This window comes from Pelodiscus sinensis, chromosome 2 (genome assembly GCF_049634645.1).
Source record: "Pelodiscus sinensis isolate JC-2024 chromosome 2, ASM4963464v1, whole genome shotgun sequence".
NCBI classification, from domain to species: domain Eukaryota; kingdom Metazoa; phylum Chordata; order Testudines; family Trionychidae; genus Pelodiscus; species Pelodiscus sinensis.
Window position 1 is genome coordinate 131,790,063 of NC_134712.1, and position 23,291 is coordinate 131,813,353.

A 23,291-nucleotide genomic window follows, 5' to 3' on the forward strand; every position below is an offset into this window, starting at 1 on the left:
CCACCTCTTAATGGTACAGTCAGCTTCCTTTAAGTCAATAGGTAACTGAGTATTTGCAGTTCAGAAGGATAGACATGTTAGTCTGTAGCTTAAAAAAAAAAGAGTACCAGTAGTCCTGTAGCACCTTAGAGACTAATAAAAAAGAAATGGGATGTGCCCACAAAAGCTCATGATACTATACATATATTTGTTAGTCTCTAAGGTGCTATGGGACTACTTTTGGAGGGGTGGGAGGTATTTGCATATTAGCCATTAATCTTTGTTTTAATAAAACTATTGAAGACTACTCCATAGGGTTCTATACTATTAAGGAATTGCCAGCCTTGCAGCTATATTTTAACTGATTTGATTTTCATCCCACATTGTTTTCTAAACTATTCAATAGGGCCCTCATGCACTTTAGCATAAGACTGTGGTGTCCAACATGCTAGCCACTAGCCACGTGTGGATGTTTGGCAGGATGAGTGTGACTAGGTGGTTTGAACAATGTGGCCATTTGGCTGGTTAAGAGTGACTAGTTCGCTATAGCAGTAGCCACTATAGTGACTACTGCTTCAGAACTGGTTGGACACATGGAGTATAAGATGACTTTTTAAATATAACATTCTTGGAAAGTTGTGTATTCAAAGTTAACAAAACTCAGGGATGTTAATGGTTAAATGGGGTGGGGGCTCGAGAAGCCCCCCCACTCACCATAGGCAGGGGGCTGCTTCAGCCCTGTGGAGCCCATTGCAGGCAAGGGGTACTCCAGAGCAGCCCCTGGTGTTCTATAAGTGGGGGGGCTCTAGCCTGCCCACCCCATTTAACCAGTTAAACTTAATGTTTAACCAGATAACTAATTCAACAGGGTTTTACATCTCTAGTACAAATGTAATTTTTTTCATAATTCATTCTTCAGTTATAGTACTTATATATTGTTAGTCATAATTATTGTATAGATACTATAGACAGACAAACTTTCTAAACACTCATAAAAGTATAGCAAATACTTCTGCAGAATTGCATTTTATGTACACATTTGTCTGCATGGGAACTACATTTTAACCTTTCTGCGGACTGGGCCATTTCGGTTCACATAAGTACAGCAATGAGTATATTGTTGGTATTCAGCAAATAAGAACAGTATGCTACTATCAGCACTTTTTAAACTTCTCCCCACACAGACTAAAACCAAAAGAAAAGAGCAACATATTGATTCAGGAGAAAGTTTTTTAATAAATAAAACAATCAGAAATGTGGTTTTTTGGTAAGATGAAAAAAATTATGCAACACACAGTTTTAATTAGAGACTACAAATTATTGAACAAACCATCTGAGCCAGTAAAACTTTCAGGAAACAAAACCATTACAGTACTCAACAAATCTATGTTTATTTCATAAATATATATACATATATGCAAGAAATATATGGGAAAACATGGCTTTTCATTTCAGAAAAAAATAGATCAGTCTCTGTATTCTAAAAGTATATATAATTGGTATAGTTCCTGAGGACCTGATTTCTCATTTCTTTCTGGTAAATTATTTCCTGTGAGAATAAGAGAAACACTACATGTGTCTTTGGCAACGATGTCAATATTACTTAAAGAGAAGTTTTTTGTTTCTTATTAAAAACTCTTCTCTTTAAATATTCTCTTATTAGTGAAGTGACTCAAATAATTTTCAGCTTAGTTAGGATAATGTCCATGTGCCATAAATAAACATATTGCAAAACTGTTTTTATTTAATTTTCATTAAAGTTAAACGTCCTAATTTTATAAAATGGTCTAATTGCAGTTCACTCTCTTAGATTATGAGAATGTGTCTAGCTCCCTATATGAGACAGCAATCCTTGCTTTTTTTTAATGCATCTGGCATCTCCCTTTCTTCACAGTAGTCATCTTTTTAATGAACATAGGCAGTGCTTTTTTTGTAAGAAAACCAGGGGGAAAACTGTTGAGCAACGAAAAAAAAAAAAAAGAGAAGCCACACCAAGGCCCAAAACAATGTCCCCTTTAAGAGCTGCGTGTCCCAAGTGGGCTTCCATCAGGAGCCCAGCCATCCCAGGAACAGAGATGCCGGTATGCTCGAGGGGAATGCAATTCATTTAAGTTATGCAGAGAAAATAGGTGCATACCCTCACAAAAAAAGCACTGAACATAGGTGGGAACAGATATTTCAACATACTTTAAGACAATTTGCTTGTTATACTGGACACTGCTTAACAAAACTAGAAGTAAACTTGATGTTAAGATTAAGGAAAGTCCAAGGTAGTAAATCATATATACAAAAATCTTAGGAAATTCAAGTCCTGCTAAATGTATATAATGTATGGAGAGAGAACATTTTTGTGAAAAGGCAGCATTTGTAAATGAACTGCAGTGCACAGCCTTCTCAAACCAATTGCAAAGACAACCCTTTGCATACTTTGGATGGGTAACATTAAAATCTGACCCTTCCAAAAAGAAGGAGAAGGGAAGACAAAGGGAAGAGTATATATTGAATAAAGCTCTACTGCAAGTCATTTATTGTTATTATTGCCTTTGTTTCTCTCCCCAAGTCAGTGGGTAGGGAATGCTGAAACACCCTTCTTTAAGAATAGGTATCATTTAGCATTGTAAGGTAATGCACAACACATCTGTGTGTCCTGTAGTCATTATTTTATGTTACTTGAAATCCTGCTGTTGCCATCAAAGGACTTGGTTTAAAATGATGGTCACTTCTTATACCGCATGGTTAGAAATCAATCTCTTATTCTTATAATGGGGATGTGGTAGTGATGGTCATCCTCAGTTAGAAGAGAAATTTCCTGCCAATCCCTGTGATACTCCTCTGGATAGCTGACTTGAAACTCTTCAGTGTTAAACTTATACAGCCTGTAAACTCTTATCTTTACTTCAAGTAAATATCCAAGAAGAAATAGTTCAACCTAAGGAGGAAAAATGATGTAAATATTTGTTTATACACTTATAAGAGGTAAATGGGGGGGGGGAGAGAACCCACATTTTAAAGATGCTGTGATGTTTAGAGTAAGACATTTAACTTGTTTACATCTGTAATAATAAGAGTGGACTAAGAATTGCAACAGCAAGAACTTCCCACAACCTGAGCCAGTAAGTGATCAGAGGAGATATCTCTTGGAGGGCAAATATACTTTCTAAAGTGGCCTATATGGAAAGCTTATATTGGAAAAAAAAAACAGTTGCAAAATCTGAAGTATGTCAAACATGCATGATATTGTTATCTAAAACTATTATTTTTTATATCAGTGATATCACTGCTTTTAGTAATCTGTATAAATAATTCCCCAAGACATTTTATTTTGGAGATACCTAACAGTCCCTCCTCCCTTTTTAAATTGCCTTTTCTCTAGGAAAAGTTTTTAAAAAATAAAATAATTCCATCATGGATGGTGCATTAAACAGAGCTGAGCAAATAGCTTATATTTTGATTCAATCACTGAACTGAAAAAAATTATTTCAAACCAAAACTACTGTTTTGTTTTTCTCCCCTCCCCACCTCAAAAATTATTTGGGGTCAAATAAATTGTTAGAAAATGTTGATTATATATGACATTTTGTTCAGATGTCAAAACAGCTTATTTACAAAATGTCAAAACAAAATGATTCAACATTTCCAAACTTTGTCTCCCAGTTTCCTTCTGGCTGATACTATTTTCCAAATTCTACCCAAATTTATAAACAGTCTAGATGCTCTAAAAACAATGTACTTTTCATCCAGCCCTAGTATTAAAGTAAGAATATCAAATCAAGGTATAAGAATTCAAAATATTCCCAAATTCTATTCCTTCAGTAAATACAGACTGCTAGAATTTAATTTTTATTCACACCATTACCTGCTCCAGACCACCTGTGTCCCCTATGGAATTCAGATGATTCATCATGAAACTCAAAGGGTCAGATGAGGTATCACGAGCAAAAAGGAGGCTAAAAAGGATGGGTACACGTTTCTGCTCACTCTTCATCTGATCATAGGCTTCCACAACTTGGAAAAGCATGATGAATTTTATAGCCTCATACAGTTTATATTCCTTGTTTTCATCAGAGAAAAGGATATTGCACATGTTTCCTCTTTCATCATGATCTTTAACACCGCTTATTTCAGTCCACTACAAAGCATATACAAGAAATTCAAATCAGCTGTTTACCTCATCACTGATACATGTTTTGTGTGTTATATATTTTAATGCGAACTGTGTTTGGACAAGGATTAAAAAGACAATAATCACTGAGTGCCATTAACCATTATTATAACTAAAGTAAAAATTAGTGGAAGCACTGACTGGCTTTTAGTCTACGTCTAGACTACATGGCTCCGTCAACGGAGCCATGTAAAATAGTTTATTCGCCACAGTCAAAGAAATGGGGATTTAAATAATCCCCGCTTCATTAAAATAAAAATGGCCACTACGCTGTGCCGACGATCAGCTGATCCAGCACAGCACAGCAGTCTAGATGCAGCGCAGTCAACAAAGGAAGCGTTTGTCAACCACTCTGGTAAACCTCGTCTAGACTGCTGCACTGTGCCAGATCAGCTGATCGTTTATATTATTTTTATTATGCCGAATAAACTATTTTACATGGCTCCGTCGACGGAGCCATGTAGTCTAGACATAGCTTTAGAGATTGTTAATGGAACTCAAAGTCTTTCAAGTCTATGCCATCACTTTGAATCCACCCAAAGTGTGTGTGTGTTGTTATTTTGTAATTAAGAGACATTACAGGGCTGTCCGTATGATTCCTCTGAGGGGTAGCCATATTAGTCTATATCTGCAAAAACAATGATTCTTGTGGCACCTTGCAGACTAACAAATCGATTAAATGAAGTGAGTTTTACCAATAAAAGCTCATGTCCTAATAAATCTATTAGTCTCTAAGGTGCCACAGGACTCCTCATTATTCTTAGGATTCCTGGTGCCCTATGCAGCCTGAGCAAACACACTATGGGGCTCAAGGCTGCAAGGCCATGGGGTCAGGCGTAGGGCTGTGGAGGGCAGGAGTAGGGCATGGAAACTGGTGGGGGAACAGGCAGGAGGCACCAGGTAGGAGCTGTGTGAACTGTGGGCCAGAGGCAGAGCAGAAGGCAGCTACACAGCTGGCCAGAGCTGGCAACGGTTTCCCCTTCTGGAAGATGAGTAAAACCAGACAATAATAAACATTCACAGGGATCATGCCTGAAAACACATGAGCCTAAATTGCCCTTATGGAATTGTAGCAAATTGGATACAGGTAAGGAGGCTGACTGTTGTTTTAAACTCCTTTCTTTTCCTCTAATGCTTTGTATATTTTACATTGTATACTTTGCTTTAAAAGGGTTGCTGGTCACTGTATCATTGATCACAGGTTCCCAAAGGGAAGAAACACAGGTGCCTGAGACCAGTTGGAACTCCAAGGTGATAAAAGGGACAAAAGATGTACATACTTGGATTAAGACTGAGATAGAGACAGACTTGTAGAAAGTCTCTGGGTAAAGATAAAATAGGTAAAAAACAAGAGTTATGTCTTAGTAAGGGTCTACTATAGGCCAATATTTGTTGCGAAAATAACACAACAGGGAGTAAATTACCCAATAAGTTCTTGGACTGGAGACAATTTTTTGTTTTGTTTCAGAAGATGGAGAGAAAACTACTAGGGAAGAGAATATTTTAAATTTGATTTGGACAAATAGGAAGAAACCAACTGGAATTTGAAAGTGGAAGGCAGCTTGGATGAAAGTGATCATGAAATGATATCTTACGATTCTAAGGAATGTTAGGAGGGAAAACAACACAATAAATGCAATGGGTTTCAAAAAAGCAGACTTAGAAAACTCATTGAATTGGTAGATAAGATCCCATGGGAAGCAATTCTAAAGGAAAAACAGTTCTAAAGACTTGGCAATTTTTCAGAGGCATTAAGGGCAAAAGAGCAAACTAACCCACTGCATAGGAAAAATAAGAAATATGCCAAGAGACCATCTTGGCATAACCAGGAATCCTTCTAAGATCAGTAACTTTAAAAAAGAGTCCCACAAAAGTAACCTGCTATATCCCACTAGACCTCACTTCCCTCTCAGAGCGATGATAGAGCCCAGGAATCCTAACAGTCTGTTCCTCTCCCTTCCCCCGCAGTTAGTAACAAAGTAAGAATATATATTAAAATGATATTAAAATTACAAAAGATGCATATAAACAAGTATGTAGGGACAAAATTAGAAATGCCAAGGCACAAAATGAGATTAAATTATCTATAGACATAAAAGGCAACAAGAAAATATTGTACAAATAAATCAGTAGTAAGAAGAAAATTAAGGACAGGAAAGACAATAACAGAAAATATGGAAATGGTAGGAGTGTTGTAAACAAGACATGAGAAGAAAAGACATCCTCTACTCCATGCTGATAAGTTCACAGTTTGAACATTGGGTTCAATATTGGGTGCTATATTTTAGGAAAGTTGTGGATAAATTGGAGTCAGCCCAGAGAAGAAAAACAAAAATGATTAAAGGTCTAGAAAACATGGCCTATGAGGAAAGACTGGAAAAAATGGGTTTGTTTAATTTGGAGAAGAGGAATCAGAGGGGAGACATGATAACAGTAACACAAAAAAGGTTGTTAGAAAGTGGGTGAAAAAATATTGTACTTAACATCTAAGAATAAGACAAGACGTAATGGGCTTAAATTGCAGCAAAGGAAGCTTATCCTGGATATTAAGAAAAACTTCCTCTCAGGGTAGTTAAGCACTAGAACAAATAGCTTAGGGAGCAGGGGCACCATTTAGGGAGAGGCCGAGGGGGCTACAGCCTCCCCCTAGAGCCACGGTTCCCAACCTTTTCCAGATGGGGACCCATTTTGACAATTCAGGAAGACTTGGTGACCCAAGGCCATTAAAAACGGGGGGAAGTGGGGAGTAGAGCAACCTGGGGAGACACTTGGCAACCCTTTTGAAATGTAACGGTGACCCACAGGTTGGGAAACTCAGCCTTAAAGGTTTGAACCCCTTAATTTCATACTGGAGCACATGCACTGCTTAAAGCACATGCCCTGACCCAGCTCTTAACTGCTCTCAGCTTTGCCTTTGGGGCAGGAAATTTGTTTATAAATAGAGAGAGGCAGGCGATTAAGATAACAAAAACCTTGTCGTGGTTCAAGTAACTGAAGAGTCATTAGATGACCATGAAAACATTGCCAGATACTCCACTTACAAGATAGAAAACAAAAGGTAGGAATAAACAGTGGTATGCACCAGGGGTCTGTATTAGGACCAGTGTTGTTCAACTTATTCATAAATGATTTTTAAAAAGGGGTAAGCAGTGAGTGGTAAAATTTGCAGATGATACAAACTTAAAATAGTTATGTCCAAAGCTGACTGCAAAGAGTTATAGTGACCTCACAAAACTGGGTGGCTGGACAACACAATGGCAGATGGATTTCAATGCTGATTAATGCAAAGTAATGCACATGGAAAAATATAATCCCAATCATACAAAAATGATGGGGTCTAAATTAGCTGTTACCACTTAAGAGAGAGATCTTAGAAAAGTTCCCAGAAAACATCTCCTCAGTGTGCAGTCACAATTTAAAAGCTAAAAGAATATTGAGAATCATTAGGAAAGGAATAGAGAATAAAGACAGAAAATATCATATTGCCTCTATATAAAGTCATGGTATGCCCACATCTTGAATACAGCATGCAGGTCTTGTCTCTCCATCTATAAAAAGATACACTGAATTTGGAAAAGGTATAGCGAGAAGGGCAACAGAAATTATTAGGGGTAAGGAACAGCTTCCATATAAGGCAGGAGTGGCAAACCTTTTTGGGGGGGATTGGAGGCCACTGACTCATAGCAAAGTCAGCAAGGTCACTTAATGAAATTTATAGGCAGAAAATTTAAAACAAACAAAAGAAATTATTTCTTCACGGTGAATCTCTTGAACGCTTTGTCAGGGATGGTGAAGTTTCAGACTATAAACAGGGTTGCAATAAGAACAAAATAATTTAAGGAGCATGGGTGCATCAATGGCTACTAGCCATGATGGGCAGAGATGGTGTCCCTAGCTTCTGTTTGCCAGAAGCTGGGAAGGGGCACAGGATGGATCATTGATGAATGTCTCTTCTGTTCATGGCTTCTGAAGCACCTTATATTGGTCACTGTTGGAAAACAGGATACTGGGCTAGATGGATCTTTGGTCTGACCCAGTGTGACCATTCTGAGGTTCTTACATAGGACCCAGATGTATTTGCCTCCTGCTGTAACCTACTAAACACCACTTCCTTCCTAGAGCCGAGATAGATTCTAGGAACCCTGACAGTCTCTCTCTCTGTCTATTTCCCCCTCCCCCCAGAGTTAGTAACAAAGTGAGAATATATATTTAAATGTTGAGCCTAACCAGCATTCCTTAAGTGACTTGCCACAAGAGCTGAATAGGCCTAATATTTATTTAATTTTCTTTCATTCTTTTATATAGGAATTAGATATTGTGGCTTCTGCCAGCTAATTGCTAAATTATCTGGCAAAAAAAGCTAGAGTTTTCAAATACCTTGGTAGCCCCTAAAAAGAGGCAATGTGTATGGGAGGGGAGAAGGGGAAGGGCAAACAGGGTTGGTTCCTCCTCCTCCAGATTTGCTGTTTGACTTGTACTGAGCATATTCAGTAACACGGCTGAAACCACTGATCTCACTCTGTGCCCCCCATGCCTTCACTCTGCCTCCTAATATTGAAGCATGCACAGGTCATTCCTCCCCCAACCAAATTCTGAAATGTTGTCCTGCAAGGGTGGTTGTGGACTCTCCATCACTGGAGGTTTTTAAGAACAGATTAGAGAAACACCCATCAGGAATGGTCTAATTAGGTAAGTCCAGATGTGAGTGCAGGGAACTAAACTAGATGACCTATTGAGGTCCCTTCTAGTCCAACACGTGTGTGATTCTATGAAAAGTACTTGGCATGAATGAGGTAATGTAATAAGGACCCAAATCACAAGCTTCGACACCAAGACAGAGAAAAGCAAAGAGACCTACAATCCCAGATGTGGATGCTCTGAGAGATCTGAAAGGGGGCAGAGGTGTAGTCAGCCATGTAACAAGCAACAGGATCTCAAAAGACATAAGATAATTTACTGGTAAACCAAGTAAAAAAGATATAGAGTAGAATTAAAAATGACCATGTAAAGACCAAAATAGCAATGACCAGCAGAGCAGATATAAGGACATTCTTATGCCCATACTTAAAACCAGTAACATCTGACAGATTGTACAGAAGTAATGTTTTGAGCAGAAAGCCGATACTTCTGTAGCAGTAAATGATTTCCCTTTTCAGTCTCATTCCACCCTTCTAACATTTCTTCCATTTCCTAAATATTCACCTGTGTCTTTAATGTTTCAATACATTTACGTAATTTTCCAAATACATTGGGGCCTGTGTATCTTTCTGGACCAAAACTATATTGCTGAATCCAGTTGCAGCCTTGTGAATACAGAAGTTTTTCAGGGAGCTGTAAAAATACAATAGGGTAGAGATCATTATTGTAACGATGAGTAGAATATAATATTGTTATTAATTTAGGTATAGAGTAGGTATGTTTTAAATGATAAACCATAGCCTGCAGAAGACTAACCCCCCCCCCCAGCCTATAGCTTTAAAAAAAGGAAAGATAACTTATCTTATGATAACTGGAATTCTATGAGATATAGTGATGTGTAGTGCATATGAGCTCTATCCACCCAGACCCAGAGAATTCTTCCTAGCAGTGGCCACTTGTTCCATGGATGCACCCACACTCTCCTTATGCTCCACATCCAGGGTACAAAATGGGCTGCTGGACCACCCCCATCTCAGGTCCTTCTCCACTGCAAGGCTGCACAATAGAATAGAATTAGAGGCAGTGGGAACAGAGGGTGAGTGGTGCACTACACATAAGGGCATTTTGAAGAACTCCAATTACTACAAGGTGAGTAGAAGCAAAAAACAGAACTATGTAGCACTTTAAAGACTAACAAGATGGTTTATTAGATGATGAGCTTTCGTGGGCCAGACCCACTTCCTCAGATCAAATAGTGGAAGAAAATTGGTACAACCATATATACCAAAGGGTACAATCAAAAAAATGAACACATATGAAAAGGACAAATCAAATTTCAACAGAAGGGGGGGAGGTAAATGTCTGTGAGCTAATGATATTAGAGGTGATAATTGGGGAAGCTATCTTTGTAATGGGTAAGATAATTAATGTCTTTGTTTAGACCTAGGTGAAAAGTGTCGAATTTAAGCATGAATGACAATTCAGAGGATTCTCTTTCAAGTCTGGTGTTAAAAAGTCTTTGAAGCAGGATGCAGCTAATCAAGTCGTTGAGACAATGCCCTTTCTGGTTGTCTATAGGAGACTATGGTCTGTCTCCCAGAGCATCTCGGAGTTTAGTATCCTGTTCCAGTATAGGTTGTAGTTTATTGATAATGTGTTGGACAGGTTTAAGTTGGGGGCTGTAGGTGATGTTCTGGATGAGCAGGAATACCTCCCCCCATCTATTGACTTGATTTTTATCTGCTTAGGTTTAAGTACCCATTCTCCAGATACTTAATGATGCTCTGTCTCCCACCCCCTCCCTTTTTCTTTCTCTCCTCCCTGGGCAGGCGATAGCCCCATACTGTGATGATGGAAGTTCTGCTGCATCTTCATGAGAGCATCATGACATTTGCATCAGAGCTGGATTCAGAGCCCAGCTTTGAGCTCCTCACTCAGGCTGTAGCCTTACTGCCCTTGCCCCTGAACTTATTCCTGGAGAGGTGAGTTTGGAGGCTGGACACTAGTTCTGACTGGTAGGACCGGCTTGTTATGCAGCAGTAGAACCAGTGGCTCTGAAACTTCCGGATGCGGAAGTCCACCTTCCAGGAGCTCTGTGCCTGGCTTGCCCCCACCCTGCGATGCCAGGACACCTGCTTGCAGGCTGCCATACGCCTGAAGAAGTGTGTCGCTATTGCTCTGTGGAAGCTGGTCACCCCCGACAGCTACTGCTCCATGGGACATCAGTTTGGCTTGGGGGGGCGTCTACTGTCGGGGCCATCTTGATGGAGGTAAGTCAGTCTCGGGGGACAGTCCATGGGGGCGAGGGCGAGTGGATAAGGGGAATGGTTAGGACTGGGCACAGGGAATGGGGGATGGGGTGGAAGTGGTAGACGCCTGCCTGGCCTCACCCTGCGGTGGTGTGGGGGAAAGGCGGGGGGTTGCCTGAGGCGGGACTCTGGGTCTAGGAGGGGAAGCACCTCTCATCAGTTCATGCAACTCCTCTAATGTCTTGTTATGTGTGTTTGTATTTGTCTCTTTCTCCAGGTGGTGATGGCCATCAATTCGCAGCTGCTTCACAGGACTGTCCGCCTCGGAGACCTGGAGACCATCTTGGCCGGATTTGCACGGCTGGGTTTTCCGAATTGTGGTGGAGCATTTAATGGGACTCTCATACCGATCAGCGCACCACCCCATCGAGTAGCACAGTATATTAATAGAAAGGTCTACTTTTCCATGGTGCTGCAGGCTGTGGTTGACCACCGGGGACCATTCATAGATATTTGTGTCGGGTGGTCAGGCCGGGCACACGATGCCCGCATAGTCCAGAACTCCTACCTATACAGCAGGCTGGGGCACTATTTCCGGAGAAGAACTATGTAGTTAGGGATGTACACATGCCTACATGCATCATGGCCGACGTGGCGTACCCCCTTATACTCTGGCTCATGAAGCCCTACACCGGCCACCTGGATGCGAGCAGGGAACTGTAACTCCTGCCTGAATCGGGCTCACTTCCAGGTGGAGTGCGCCTTTGGCCATCTGAAGGGGAGATTTAGATGCTTGCTCACTCGGCTGGACATGGGGGAACACAACATCCCTGATGTGGTTGCAGCATGCTGTGCGCTGCACAACCTAGTGGAGAGGAAAGGGGAGGACTTCCTCCCTGTGTGGGGGACATGGACTGACATGGAGGGGAGGCACTTTGAGCAGCCCCAGACAGCTGCCATCCGGCAAGCCCACCATTTGGGATTGCAAAGCCGAAGCCCTGAGGGAGCAATTCTCCCAAGGAGGCCAATGATTTTTCCCAGGTCCCTCCAAATGTGGGAGTGCCCCATACCCCTGGTGCCTTCCTCCTCAAAACCCCTCCTGGCCCCACATTCACACATTGTACGCATTCATCACACACTGAGAATAGAGACAGGTGTTGATAAAAAAATGTTTACAGTTTATTTCACTGTTGGTTTTTTGAAAAACTAAAATGATCTTTTGTTCAGAAAAATAAAGTGTTTGTAAACAAAGTAAAGTGCTTCCCTCAGTGACTCTCACAAGTGGGAATGGGGAATGCCAACCTTTAAGGGGGGAGGGAAGCTCAGGGCTGAGGGTGCTGCCTTGATGAGGAGCCCCTGGCACTTTGGCTGCAGAGGCCTTCTCGCACACGGCTGCGCATGTGGGCTGGGACAGTAGGGGACTGGGCAGGAGGTGGGGCTGTACCTGGGTCTGGGATGGCAGAGGCTGGGGAGAGCAGAGGCTGAGGGGAGGGCAGGACCAGGCGCAGGACCGGGGAAGGCCATGGCCTCCCGGATCGCAGCACAAATCTCAGTGCGCTGCTGGGCAAATTCCTCCAGCAAGTGCCTGCACTACTCTGCCTCCATCTTCCGGTTAAATGTGTCCTGCATCCATTGCAGGTCCAAGTACGTGCGCCAGTGCCAACGGGTTCCCTGCAGCAGTCTGGGTGTGGGCTAGGTGTGGTGCCCCCCTCCTGGTCAGCTGGTCCGGCTGTGGAGGACAAGAGGGAAAAGTCGTCAGTCATGCATGCTCACACTTTCCTCCTCCTTCTCAGCAGACAGTGCCTGTCCTAGGGTCAGAGGATGCTCATGTGGCTCTCAGTAAGGCATGGTGTGGCCTGGCCAGCAGCCACAGCCTCCCTGGAGCCCAGAAGGTGTGCAGGCCACCATCCTGCCCCCCTCACACTCACCCCATGGCCAAGCAGCACAGACAAGTGTCAGGCCACAGTTGGGGTTCCCACAGATTTCCGAGAGGCCTAAACTGCGTGGCAATCCCAGCATCCCCAACCCATGCCTGCATCTGGCATCACTGCCTGCAGGAGCAGGTGGTGCCTCACAGCCATGCGGGTGCAGGGGTAGGATGGCCCTCCCTGTGGGCGGCCAGGGGTGTGACCCCCCCCAGGCTGTGATCAGCATGACATGTCACAGCACTGCACCGTCCACTTTGCTCCCGCCTGCCCAATCCTGTGTGTGTTGGACCCTCACAGCACTCACCTGATGTTCCCTCCCCGGTGTCTGAAGTTGTCTGGGAGGCCTGTTGAGTTGTAGGCGTCTTGCTCCAGGGTGCTCCTGGTGCCATCTTCCTCTTCCTCCTCCTTTTGGAGCTCCTGGTCGTCTGCCTGGAGTTGCGGCCACTGCTGCACAGGGGTCTCCAACCCAGAGTCCACAAGCCTCTCAGGAGGCAGGGGTTTCCCTGCCCCCAGGATCCAGTCCAGGTCCTCGTAGTAGGCGCAGCGGTGTGCCGTTTCCCCGGAGCGGGAGCTGTGCTCACGGGCCCTGATGTACCCCTGCCTCAGCTCCTTGACCTTGGCTCTGACCTGGGGTACGGTGTGGGGGTGGTGGCCTTTCCTGGCTCAGACCAGAAGGGTGCCCGGCATTTGGTGCCCCTGGCTTCCTGGGGGAACGTGTCCCTGGAAGGGCCAGGGGAGTTTTGGGGGGCTTGTCCCTGGGACACGGCTCCGAGTTTCCTGACTGGACAGAGCTGCGCAGTCTCAGGGTCCTGGGTGGAGGTGGCTTGCTGCCAGAATGGTAATCCTGGGTGCCTGTGCCTTTTAAAGATGGCTGCAGGCAGGAACAATAGAGTTGAAAGCTGTGGCAGGAGTGTCCACCAGGGCTTCTTCCTGGAGGCCTTTATTGTTGATATAAATTCTTCCCTGCATCCACACTTACCTTTTATCGACAGAACTCTGTTGACAAAGGTGTTATTCCTCGTAGAATGAGGTTTACCACCGTCAACAAAACTGCCACATTCTGTCGATTTACTGTCGACATAACGTGGTGGAAGTGTAGACACAGGTATAGTTTTGTCGACAAAAGGCCACTTTTGTCGACAAAACCATGTAGTCTAGACACACCCTAACAGACTAACTTGGCTACCCCCTGAAGTTCCAATACATAGAGGGTTACTATTCCCTGGGCTGGGAGTATTGTGAAACTCAGAGATTCCCAGTGTCCTATCTGGGCTTTATCCTCACAAAAATCACCTTGGGGAGTAGTTTGGGAATGGGCCTCATGTTCCTGGTACCTTCAGAGTCAATGGATTTGGAATCCGAGTCCAATGGGGGAGATCTCATGCGAGGAGGTGGTGATGCTCTGTCCCTATTAGTCAACAGGGCTGGCAAAAGTTTTGACCCCAGCTCAGTGATCGAGTACAGGCTAGTATCGAGTGGCATCTTGGCAGATCTCTGAACAGCAACAGTGACACTAGCTCCTAGAGAATCAGAAGGTTATCCAGTGCCAAACAGAGAGCTGGAGCGGATAGGCTCACCTCCTTCTCTGCTGTAATGGCAGACAGTCCAATGGTCACTGGAGCCCAGGGTGTTGGCCTGGATGTATATGCCGGAGGTTCCAAAGTACAGGTCCCAATCGGAGCCTTGTCCTTAGTCGATGCCCTAGGCCAATGGTTCTCAAAGTACGGTCCACAGACCACTAATGGCTCACGATTGCCTTCCACGTGATCCATGGCTTGAGCTCAGCTCCTTTTCCCCCATGCAGCGAGGAGCCCACACTCCTGCTCAAGCCTTGTGGTCAGTGTGCAGCTGTGAGGCTGCAGCAAAAGCTCCAGGTTACAGCTTGGAGGGCATGGTGGGGGAAGGTGAAGAAAGCCCCGACCTTCCCGCCAGACCTGGCTTGCAGAGAGAGGCAGATCAAGCTGCTCACTGTCCCTTCCCCTCACCCTGTGGGACTGGAAGGCTAGAGGAGTAAAGTCTCAGTTTACTCAGTGAGGGTTGGAGTTTTTTGGAGGAGTTTTTTTGCTTCTCATTTGTGTAGTCCCTAATGGATTTTTCTGTGGGTCAGTGGCCCCCAAACCAAAAAATTTTCCCTACCCCTGCCATAAAAAAAGAAAACACTGGAACCTTTTGTGTTGGACATACATTAATATTTTACTTTATTTAAAATGAAATTTGATAAACTAACATGAGATGGTTAAAACACTGAATGTTTCATAATTTACATTAAACCGTTCTCCCTAGCTGCAGCACTAGCAAATGGCTTGGGCATAATTATGTAATTAACAGTGAGTTTCCATTAGCAACTGATGGTCTGTGGAAAGGTTTACATTGAGCCAGGTGGTCCACAGGTCAAAATGTTTGAGAACCACTGCCCTAGGCTGATCTTTCATAGTGCCAAATGATACTAAACCCGAGCACAAGGCTTTCCCCAATTTGGGGAGGGAAGAGAACTTCTATTTCTTCTTAGAGGACATGGACAAGGCACTTCCCCTTATTTATATGAGAGCATTTGTCTCTCCTTTCCTCTGTTTTAATCCCAGCCCTTATCACCCAAGTCAGAGCCAACAGGGAATTGTGGAGCAGGGGTAAGAGGCCTGGAACCAGCCAAAGCCACATTCATACTTTCCTCAGACAAACTTACAGGAAGTCAAAAGTCTGGAGCTGCTCTCATGGACCTATCCATGAGAAACATCATGAGACAGATCTCCGTTGACTACCTCATCCCTCATGGAAATGACCTAGAAGTACAGGCAGTCCCCGACTTACGTGGATCCGACTTACGTCGGATCCCTAGATACGAACGGGGTGAGGCAGCTCCCGCACATGCGCAGCAGCATTCCCTGGGCTCGCTCACCTGGGTCCTAGGATCCTCCTCCTCCTCGGGCTGGCTCCGACTGGGGTCCCGCAGAGCTGCCGGGCAGAGGAAAAGTGCCTCCCCACGCCCGCTGCCCCCCCCCCCCGTGGCCTCGCATCCTGCACGCCTCCCCCCTCCCCCCTGCCAGCAACAGGCTGCCCCCTCCCCTGAGCAACAGGCTGCCGAACAGCAGACAAAAGCAGCCTCTCCGCCCCTCCTCCCCCTATACATGCTGGGCTCCCTGGGCAAACAAAGACTCCACCAAAACAAACAAAGTGCTGGCCTCATTGTGTTAGCAAAAAAAGGACCCTCCTCCTAGAACCCTGGGTGGTGTGTGGAAATAAAGCTATTAGCTCAAAGCATGGTGCAGAGCTGTTTGGTATTTGATGAGTTACTCCTTTAGTCCTGAGTTTGTCACAGGGACAGAAATAGATGTGAAATCTTCTGAACAGGGGAACAGACAGCAAAACAAACATTAGAGGGGAGTTAACCTTTCCCTATGCTATCCAAAACTAAAAAAAAATGTTTGGCTAGAGTTTCCCCTACAATATGTACCAGTTCCGACTTACATACAAATTCAACTTAAGAACAAACCTACAGTCCCTATCTTGTACGTAACCCGGGGACTGCCTGTATTGCACTTGATAGGGATAATGGCCTCCCTCAGTTGGTACAAGGAGAGTCATGGACTGTATTTACTCAGAAAGCCCCCTAGCAGTTCACAAAGCTCTCTTAGCCAGGAGCCTTTGGCTTATTCTCCATGCCTCAGAGTGAAGTGGAGGGGAAGAAGGAAGGATCACTGCCCTATACAAAAGGTGCCCAATGAAGGGCACAAAATGTACTAAGCTAAACTACAAGGGGTGACACCTTAAAGACTCACAGACTTATTTGGGCATAAACTTTCGTGGATAAAAACCGTGAAGTGGGTTTTAACCCACAAAAGCTTATGTCCAAGTAATCTGTTAATCTTTAAGGTGCCACTGGACTCCTCATTGTTTTTGAAGATACAGACTAACAGGGTTACTCCTTGAGATTTAAGCTAATCTATTTACAGGTAAAGGCTGAAAGAATGCAGTGACCTCTAAGGCTCCATCCAGACTCCAAGCAGTGAGAAGGAATGGAAAGGGCAGCTGTCTGGCAGCCCCTTTTTGCCCTCAGAGCAGAGCACAGGGATGAACTAAACAGACACTGTTGGGAAGAATTTTCTGATTCCGGGCTCACAGAGTGCATATGCAACCTAAAGTGCACTCTACACACACGCGTGCTCAGGCAGTCAAAAAGAAACCCTCAGTCATCCACCATTAACTAATGTTGAAGCTCTAATTAGCTTTCAGCTTTGTAAGTAACTTTGTGGCCTTTTTCACAGGCAACCAGCCAATAAAGAGCACAATAGGACCCTCCATCCCAGACTGGGGTCTCTAGGTACTCCCAGTACCAAAAGTAAATAATTCATTTCCAATGGCAGGCATAAGGCTTAAAATTGGATGACACAGCTTATTATTATGCCTTATTAGCAGAGATAGCCCTTATACCCGTGTCCCCCTCAGGCATGTTATTACACCTACCCATCTCCATTAATTTATTCTTGTACTCTTAAGAATGAGGGAACCCAATAAACTTCACACTTGTTTCCACTTTTGCACGGTACTTAACTTTTCTTTCTCCCTCACATTCTCTCTGCTCGTACTTGCAATGTAGCAGTTTTAGAGAAGTTGTTGTTGGATCAAATCCTCTTTTCGACAACATAAGGACAGGGCTTCAGCAACTGAAACATACCTTTAAAATGTCTCTCTCCCTCATCCATGGTGGAAAATAAATGCCTTGACTGAATATCTGAAACAGCACAGCCCTTAATGCACTGTAGTTATCTCTTCGGACTGGTCGTATATATTTAACGTGATGTCTCCAAAATAGTTCTTTATAAGCCTAAAAACAGCCAAAACAGTGAACAACATGTATCTTTAATCCTAGAATGAACCCGTGAGAAAAGTTAGCTTTGACGCTAATTTCGAGATGTCCTTAGGGATCTATACAAATTTTGTTTACAGTGGAGTAATACTACTGATCTCACTGAAGTTACAGCCGATGTACACTAGCACAAGGTAATGGAGAAGGCCTAGCGACATTTGATTTCACTATAGATGTATATACCTCCTATCTGTTTCAATATGTTTATACATGGTCTGGACACTATACTTCTCCAATTTCTATAATGATCTTTGTGTGCATCACTCAAAGCATAGTTAATAAGTATTTTATACCCTATCTATCTAACTTGAAACTGATGTTTACCAGGTCATAGGTTGTGAATGGGAGATAGCAAACTGCCACGGCCAAAAAGGTTTGATGTGGGAAATTTTTGTGACTACAGTGGTGCTATCAGCCTAATACCTACGGTCCTAATTTTTGATAAAACATTGCTTCACAGGCACTCAGAATTGCTAGAGATTTGTTTTCATGGTGCCCGAGAAAAAGATTACAACTTTTGTATGCAGAACTTGATATGATAATGCCAGTATTTTTAAAAGTCATTTTGGATCCTAGGTTCACACCACATTGTAGTCTCCTCTAAAATTGTGTACCTAGCAACATACAGCAGATGGAGCCCTTTCATAACAAAGTTTATGCCACGGGATTACTAAATTGATTTTCTCTCTGAAGACTGCTAACATAAAATGCTAAATGGTAACCCCAATATTTATTAAATCCTACATGATCCCTAGAAAATGATTTTTTATGTTTCTTTAGCCATTACTGGCTCTATTTATTCATTCACTATTCATTTTCTGAAGATTTTTATTAAAAATAGGTGCATTCATCAATAGAATAAACTAATTAAAAAAGGTCCAGTAAGACAAGGAACTGGGACATAATCACAACTCTTCATATCAGTGGCAATTACTGAGATAGCCAAATACGACTTCTAATTTCTAAACGCATTTGTGCCCATACTGTTTGGCATCTTCACCATATTTAAACATGTAAATGAGTATGCCACCAAACTACAGAACAAAAATGAGACCATTGAAATTTTTGGCCTGATTCTTGGGCTGACAGGAAAACAAAGGGATGATAAAAAATAAATGTTTTAAACCCTTAAATGCCTATTTTATGTTCCAGCATTCTAGAAAGCAGAGTTATATATTTAAAAAAAATGACATCCTTCCTCTGCAAACTGAATCACAGTGGCAATCCTTTAAAATGGCTGCATGCCAGTATTGCCAGATTGTTAGTTGCTAGCCCCCTGCTGCCTCTTTTCCAAATAGTGGGATGAGAGGATCATTGCTACATGTATTAAAAAAAAAAAAAAAAAAAAAAAAAAAAAGAACTAAAGCACTTAATAATCACATTTCCAGGTATATTTGCGCAAAAGGCCAACCAACAGAAGTTTTCCCTTGGTATCACCTTATTAAATATTCAGTGCAGTCATGTTGGAATTATAGGAAGTGCCTATCTCAAACCCACACATTTCCTGAGAAAAGTCAGAGTTAAGGCACGTGAAACGACTTATTTCAGTAAGTTAACAGCACATACAAACCTTTGCAAAGTGAGTTAAGGATATGATGAGAAATCACAATGCTCTGGATTTTGATTTTAACTGTACTAAAAGTCACATTATCTTTTTCTTCGTCAATGTTAATACTAAAAGCAATAAGTGGTCATTAAACCGACTCAAGCCCTTCAGAAGAGTACATTTTCAAACAGGTTTTAATATACAGATTACTAAAACAAACCATGATAGACTCATACACTTTAAGGTCAGAAGGGACCATTTTGATCATCTAGTCTGACCCCCTTTACAACGCAGGCCACAGAATCTCACCCACCCCACTGCTAGAATAATCCTCTCATCTATATCTCAGATATCGAAGTCCTTGAAACGATGGTTCATAGACACCAAGATGCAGAGAATCCTCCCGCTAGTGACCCGTGCTCCATGCTACAGAGGAAGGCAAAAAACCTCCAGGGCCTCTGCAATCTACCCTGGAGGAAAATTTCTTCCCGACCCCAAATATGGCGATCAGCTAAACCCTGAGCATGTGGGAAAGACTCACGAGCCAGATACCCAGAAAAAAGTTTTCTATAGCAACTCCTATCTTCCCACCATTAGCCTATTTACCACTGATAGTGAAAAGTGAATTAATTGCCAAGATCATGTTACCTCATTAAACCATCCCCTTCATAAACCCATCTAGCTTTATCTTGAAGCCAGATAGGTCTTTTGTCCCCACTACTTCCCTTAGAAGGCTGTTCCAGAACTTCACTCCTCTGATGGTTAGAAACCTTCACCTAATTTCGAGTCTAAACTTCCTACTAGCCAGCTTATATCCATTTGTTCTTGTGTCCACATTGGTATTGAGCTTAAATAATTCCTCTCCCTCCTTGGCATTTATCCCTCTAATATATTTAAAGAGAGCAATTATATCTCCCCTCAGCCTTCTTTTGGTTAAGGTAAACAAGCCAAGTTCCTTGAGTCTCCTTTCATAAGACAGGTTTTCCATTCCTCAGATCATCCTAGTGGCCTAGCATTAAGTCAATGTATACTTGAGTGTAGTCTAGAGATTTGGCTGTGTTATAAAATGATCATCTGAAATTGATTGTAGGTAGATTGTATACATGTTGTTCTAGGGTACAAAAACTCTCATGTTTTCACTTTTTTACAATAGAATAAAACCAAATATAGAAGGAGACATTGTGGGCCAACAGTAAAATATCATTGCCTCTTTTCCCTGATCAGTAGTTCAGCTGAACGAAAAGACAAAAGAGAACTGGTTCCTCTTTCTTTTTGATTCTGTAGCATTATGGTTGAGTTCCTGGGCCTGGGGGTAATTCAACATGTTGGGACTGATCTTGCAGACAACATTTCTTGAGTTCTTCTACAGTACTGAAGAGATTACCTCTCCCCACTACGTACTACGTACTCCTATGTACTACGAGGACACTTGTGGTAAGCATCTTTTCTGTGTTTCACTGAAATAATCAGTTCATCTTTTGTATTAACTTAGTTTAGTTTCTTTGCGGCTAGAAGTTAGAAACTCTGTAACTACTGTTCATCCTACAAAGGGTGTTAATGAATCAGGTCCATTGCTTCACTAACTAAAGACATGTCTAGTTTGCTGAACCCACGGTCAAGATCAGGACCCAGAAGCTATGTCTAAACTGCACCCCTCTGTTGGAAGAGGGGTGTAGTTTAGACGTACCCAGAGTCAAGGCAAACAAAAGTTACTATATGCCACGTTTGTGTTCCCCCAGAGGTATTGGGAAATTAGTTTGTCCCCCAGTGCAAATTAGATCTGCTCAGAGCTATTTTATTTTCAATGAGCTGGCTTGAGCATACCTCCTGGCTATACAGAGAACAATGTATGTAAGGAGAGCTCCCCCCACCCCTCTTTTGAAGTTCATTTGATATCTCACACTGCTCATAAACATCTGCTTATGATGTATGGAATAAAATTGGATGGAATTTATTTATTTTTCTCCCAACTCAGTACTTTTTCCAACTTTATATAGAGAGAGTCAACTTTTAAACTCTTACCGCCTTCATCTGCTTGGCTTGCTTGGTTTCTCCTTTCCATTCTCTTGCACAATAACCAAGCAGATCAACTTCTGCCAGTACACTGAGGTTCTCTAAACCAAATTTAATTCACAGATTAGTTAAATATCTACTTTTTTGCATTTAAAGATGAGGAAAGTTATAATTCAGATTGATAACAAAAAGAGTTTACTTTTGAATTTTCTGTGCAGATATCTACTCCACCTGAAATCCAAATGATAAAACAACTATCAAAAAGAGTTTGCAGAAAGTAAATATTTAATGAAAGACCAATGATACTATTAAAAATAAAAGGCACTGTAGTAAAAACATACCATTTCAACAGTTGTGCTAAATATGCATACAGCCTTCTGCAATACCAGAGAGCAGTAACGAGAAAAGACATGATGATTATTAGTTGTCTCTCTATTTTTTGCCATGCAATATACAAGGATTGGTTGATAGCTGCTGTCCAGAACTGCAGTTCATTCCTTCCTGAAACAAAAATTAAAAAGTGAACAATATCTCACAGTTTCACAATATCCATTTACACCCCTTCTACTAATGATTTTACTATATTCAGTGTTGCCAAGCATTCAGAATGAGTACATCCTCAAAAGCCATGAGATTGTTTTAAAACCTATGAGATTTTTTTAGAAATGATAAATTTGGGGGCTCATTTTAGTTATCGTCTGATATCTGAACATTTAGGATGTAAATGGATCATGCTTTCAAGTTTCCCTCTGGAACAATGAGGGCTAGAAACTTAACTTTTAAATGAAAGCTGAGATTCTCATCTAATCACGTGAATCTGGAAGTTGGTGTTTTGAGGAAAAAAACAAATACTGTGAGGCTCACAATAAAATTGTGAAAGTTGGCAACACTGAGGGAAACTATGATATTTTGAAAACTGACTTCTTTTTCTTGGGCATATGCATACATTGCAGCAATGTCCTGTTTGGAGACCCAGCCCTTTAAGAACAAGGCAGTTGTTATCTGCAGATGGAGCACAAGATGGAGAAAGATCCTATGTGACAGGAAACCATAGAAAAGAATACTCTTGGTTCAGTTTAGAAAGATGAAGATTGATTTATGACCCTGAAGACATTCCTCTCTGATGATCTGGCAGGAAGTCTGGGGATTAGCCAGTCAGGAAAGGCATGTATCCTTACTTCCCAGCCAGGAGAAAGCAGGACAGCTCTAGCACTCTATTATTTTGAGGCTTTTGCATCTTCTGTTAATAAACCATGAAGAAAAGGACATGAACACAGAGTGGCTATGGAGAGCTTTTTTCTACCCTCCTTGATTGATGAATTTGTCACTGTTTTAGATTTAGTACATTCCTATAATTTATTAACAACTATTGCTCTACCAATAACTACTTCAAATATTCACACATTACCACCACATGATCAACACATCTGTAATAATGAACATTAATCAACAAAAAAGGCAACAGACCATAATTTTCTTGCATTACCATTCAGGTCCATATTTTATGAGTAATCTGACTTTAAAAGGTTTCTCTTACTCAAGAAGAACAGCCACTCACTCCTGAGGCCCTGAGCTGCTTGTAGGCATGTTGGTTAGTGCCTTGTCTATGCAGTATGAATTGTGGGCCAGACCCTCAAATAATGTAAATCTGTGTTGTTTCCTTGATTTCAATGGGCCCAGAGCTGTCTTTAGGATTTATGGTGCCCTACACAGTACTATTAAACTGGTGTCCTATACCCAATGGCAGTCCAAGGGGAGAGGGGAGATAATTTTTTAGAAAAGTGATTTTATAATCTTCAGCAACACACTAATGAAATATTTTATAGCAAATTGTAATCTACAGTCCTGTAGACTAAGGCTTTGTCTACACTGAAGGGTTTTTGTGCAAGAAGCCTTTTGCGGAAGAGATCTT

General features: G+C 42.2%; 1 protein-coding gene across 4 annotated transcripts in view; it reads right to left on the reverse strand.

Moving 5' to 3' along the window:
* Positions 1-1,195: 1,195 nt before the first annotated feature.
* The window catches only part of OTULINL (OTU deubiquitinase with linear linkage specificity like), a 40,411-nt gene continuing 18,315 nt past the window's right edge, over positions 1,196-23,291 (reverse strand). For 3 of the 4 annotated variants that reach the window (XM_006117080.4, XM_075921459.1, XM_075921458.1), the window contains 7 exons: positions 21,721-21,880; positions 21,579-21,610; positions 21,389-21,480; positions 17,629-17,778; positions 9,344-9,472; positions 3,836-4,108; positions 1,196-2,908 (listed from right to left, as the gene is read on the reverse strand). In XM_006117080.4, the coding sequence (XP_006117142.2) occupies positions 2,723-2,908; positions 3,836-4,108; positions 9,344-9,472; positions 17,629-17,778; positions 21,389-21,480; positions 21,579-21,610; positions 21,721-21,880 (1,022 nt within the window). In that variant the 3' untranslated portion in view covers positions 1,196-2,722. The remainder of the gene's footprint in view (positions 2,909-3,835; positions 4,109-9,343; positions 9,473-17,628; positions 17,779-21,388; positions 21,481-21,578; positions 21,611-21,720; positions 21,881-23,291) is intronic. The other variant, XM_014570470.3, reaches the window with a different exon arrangement.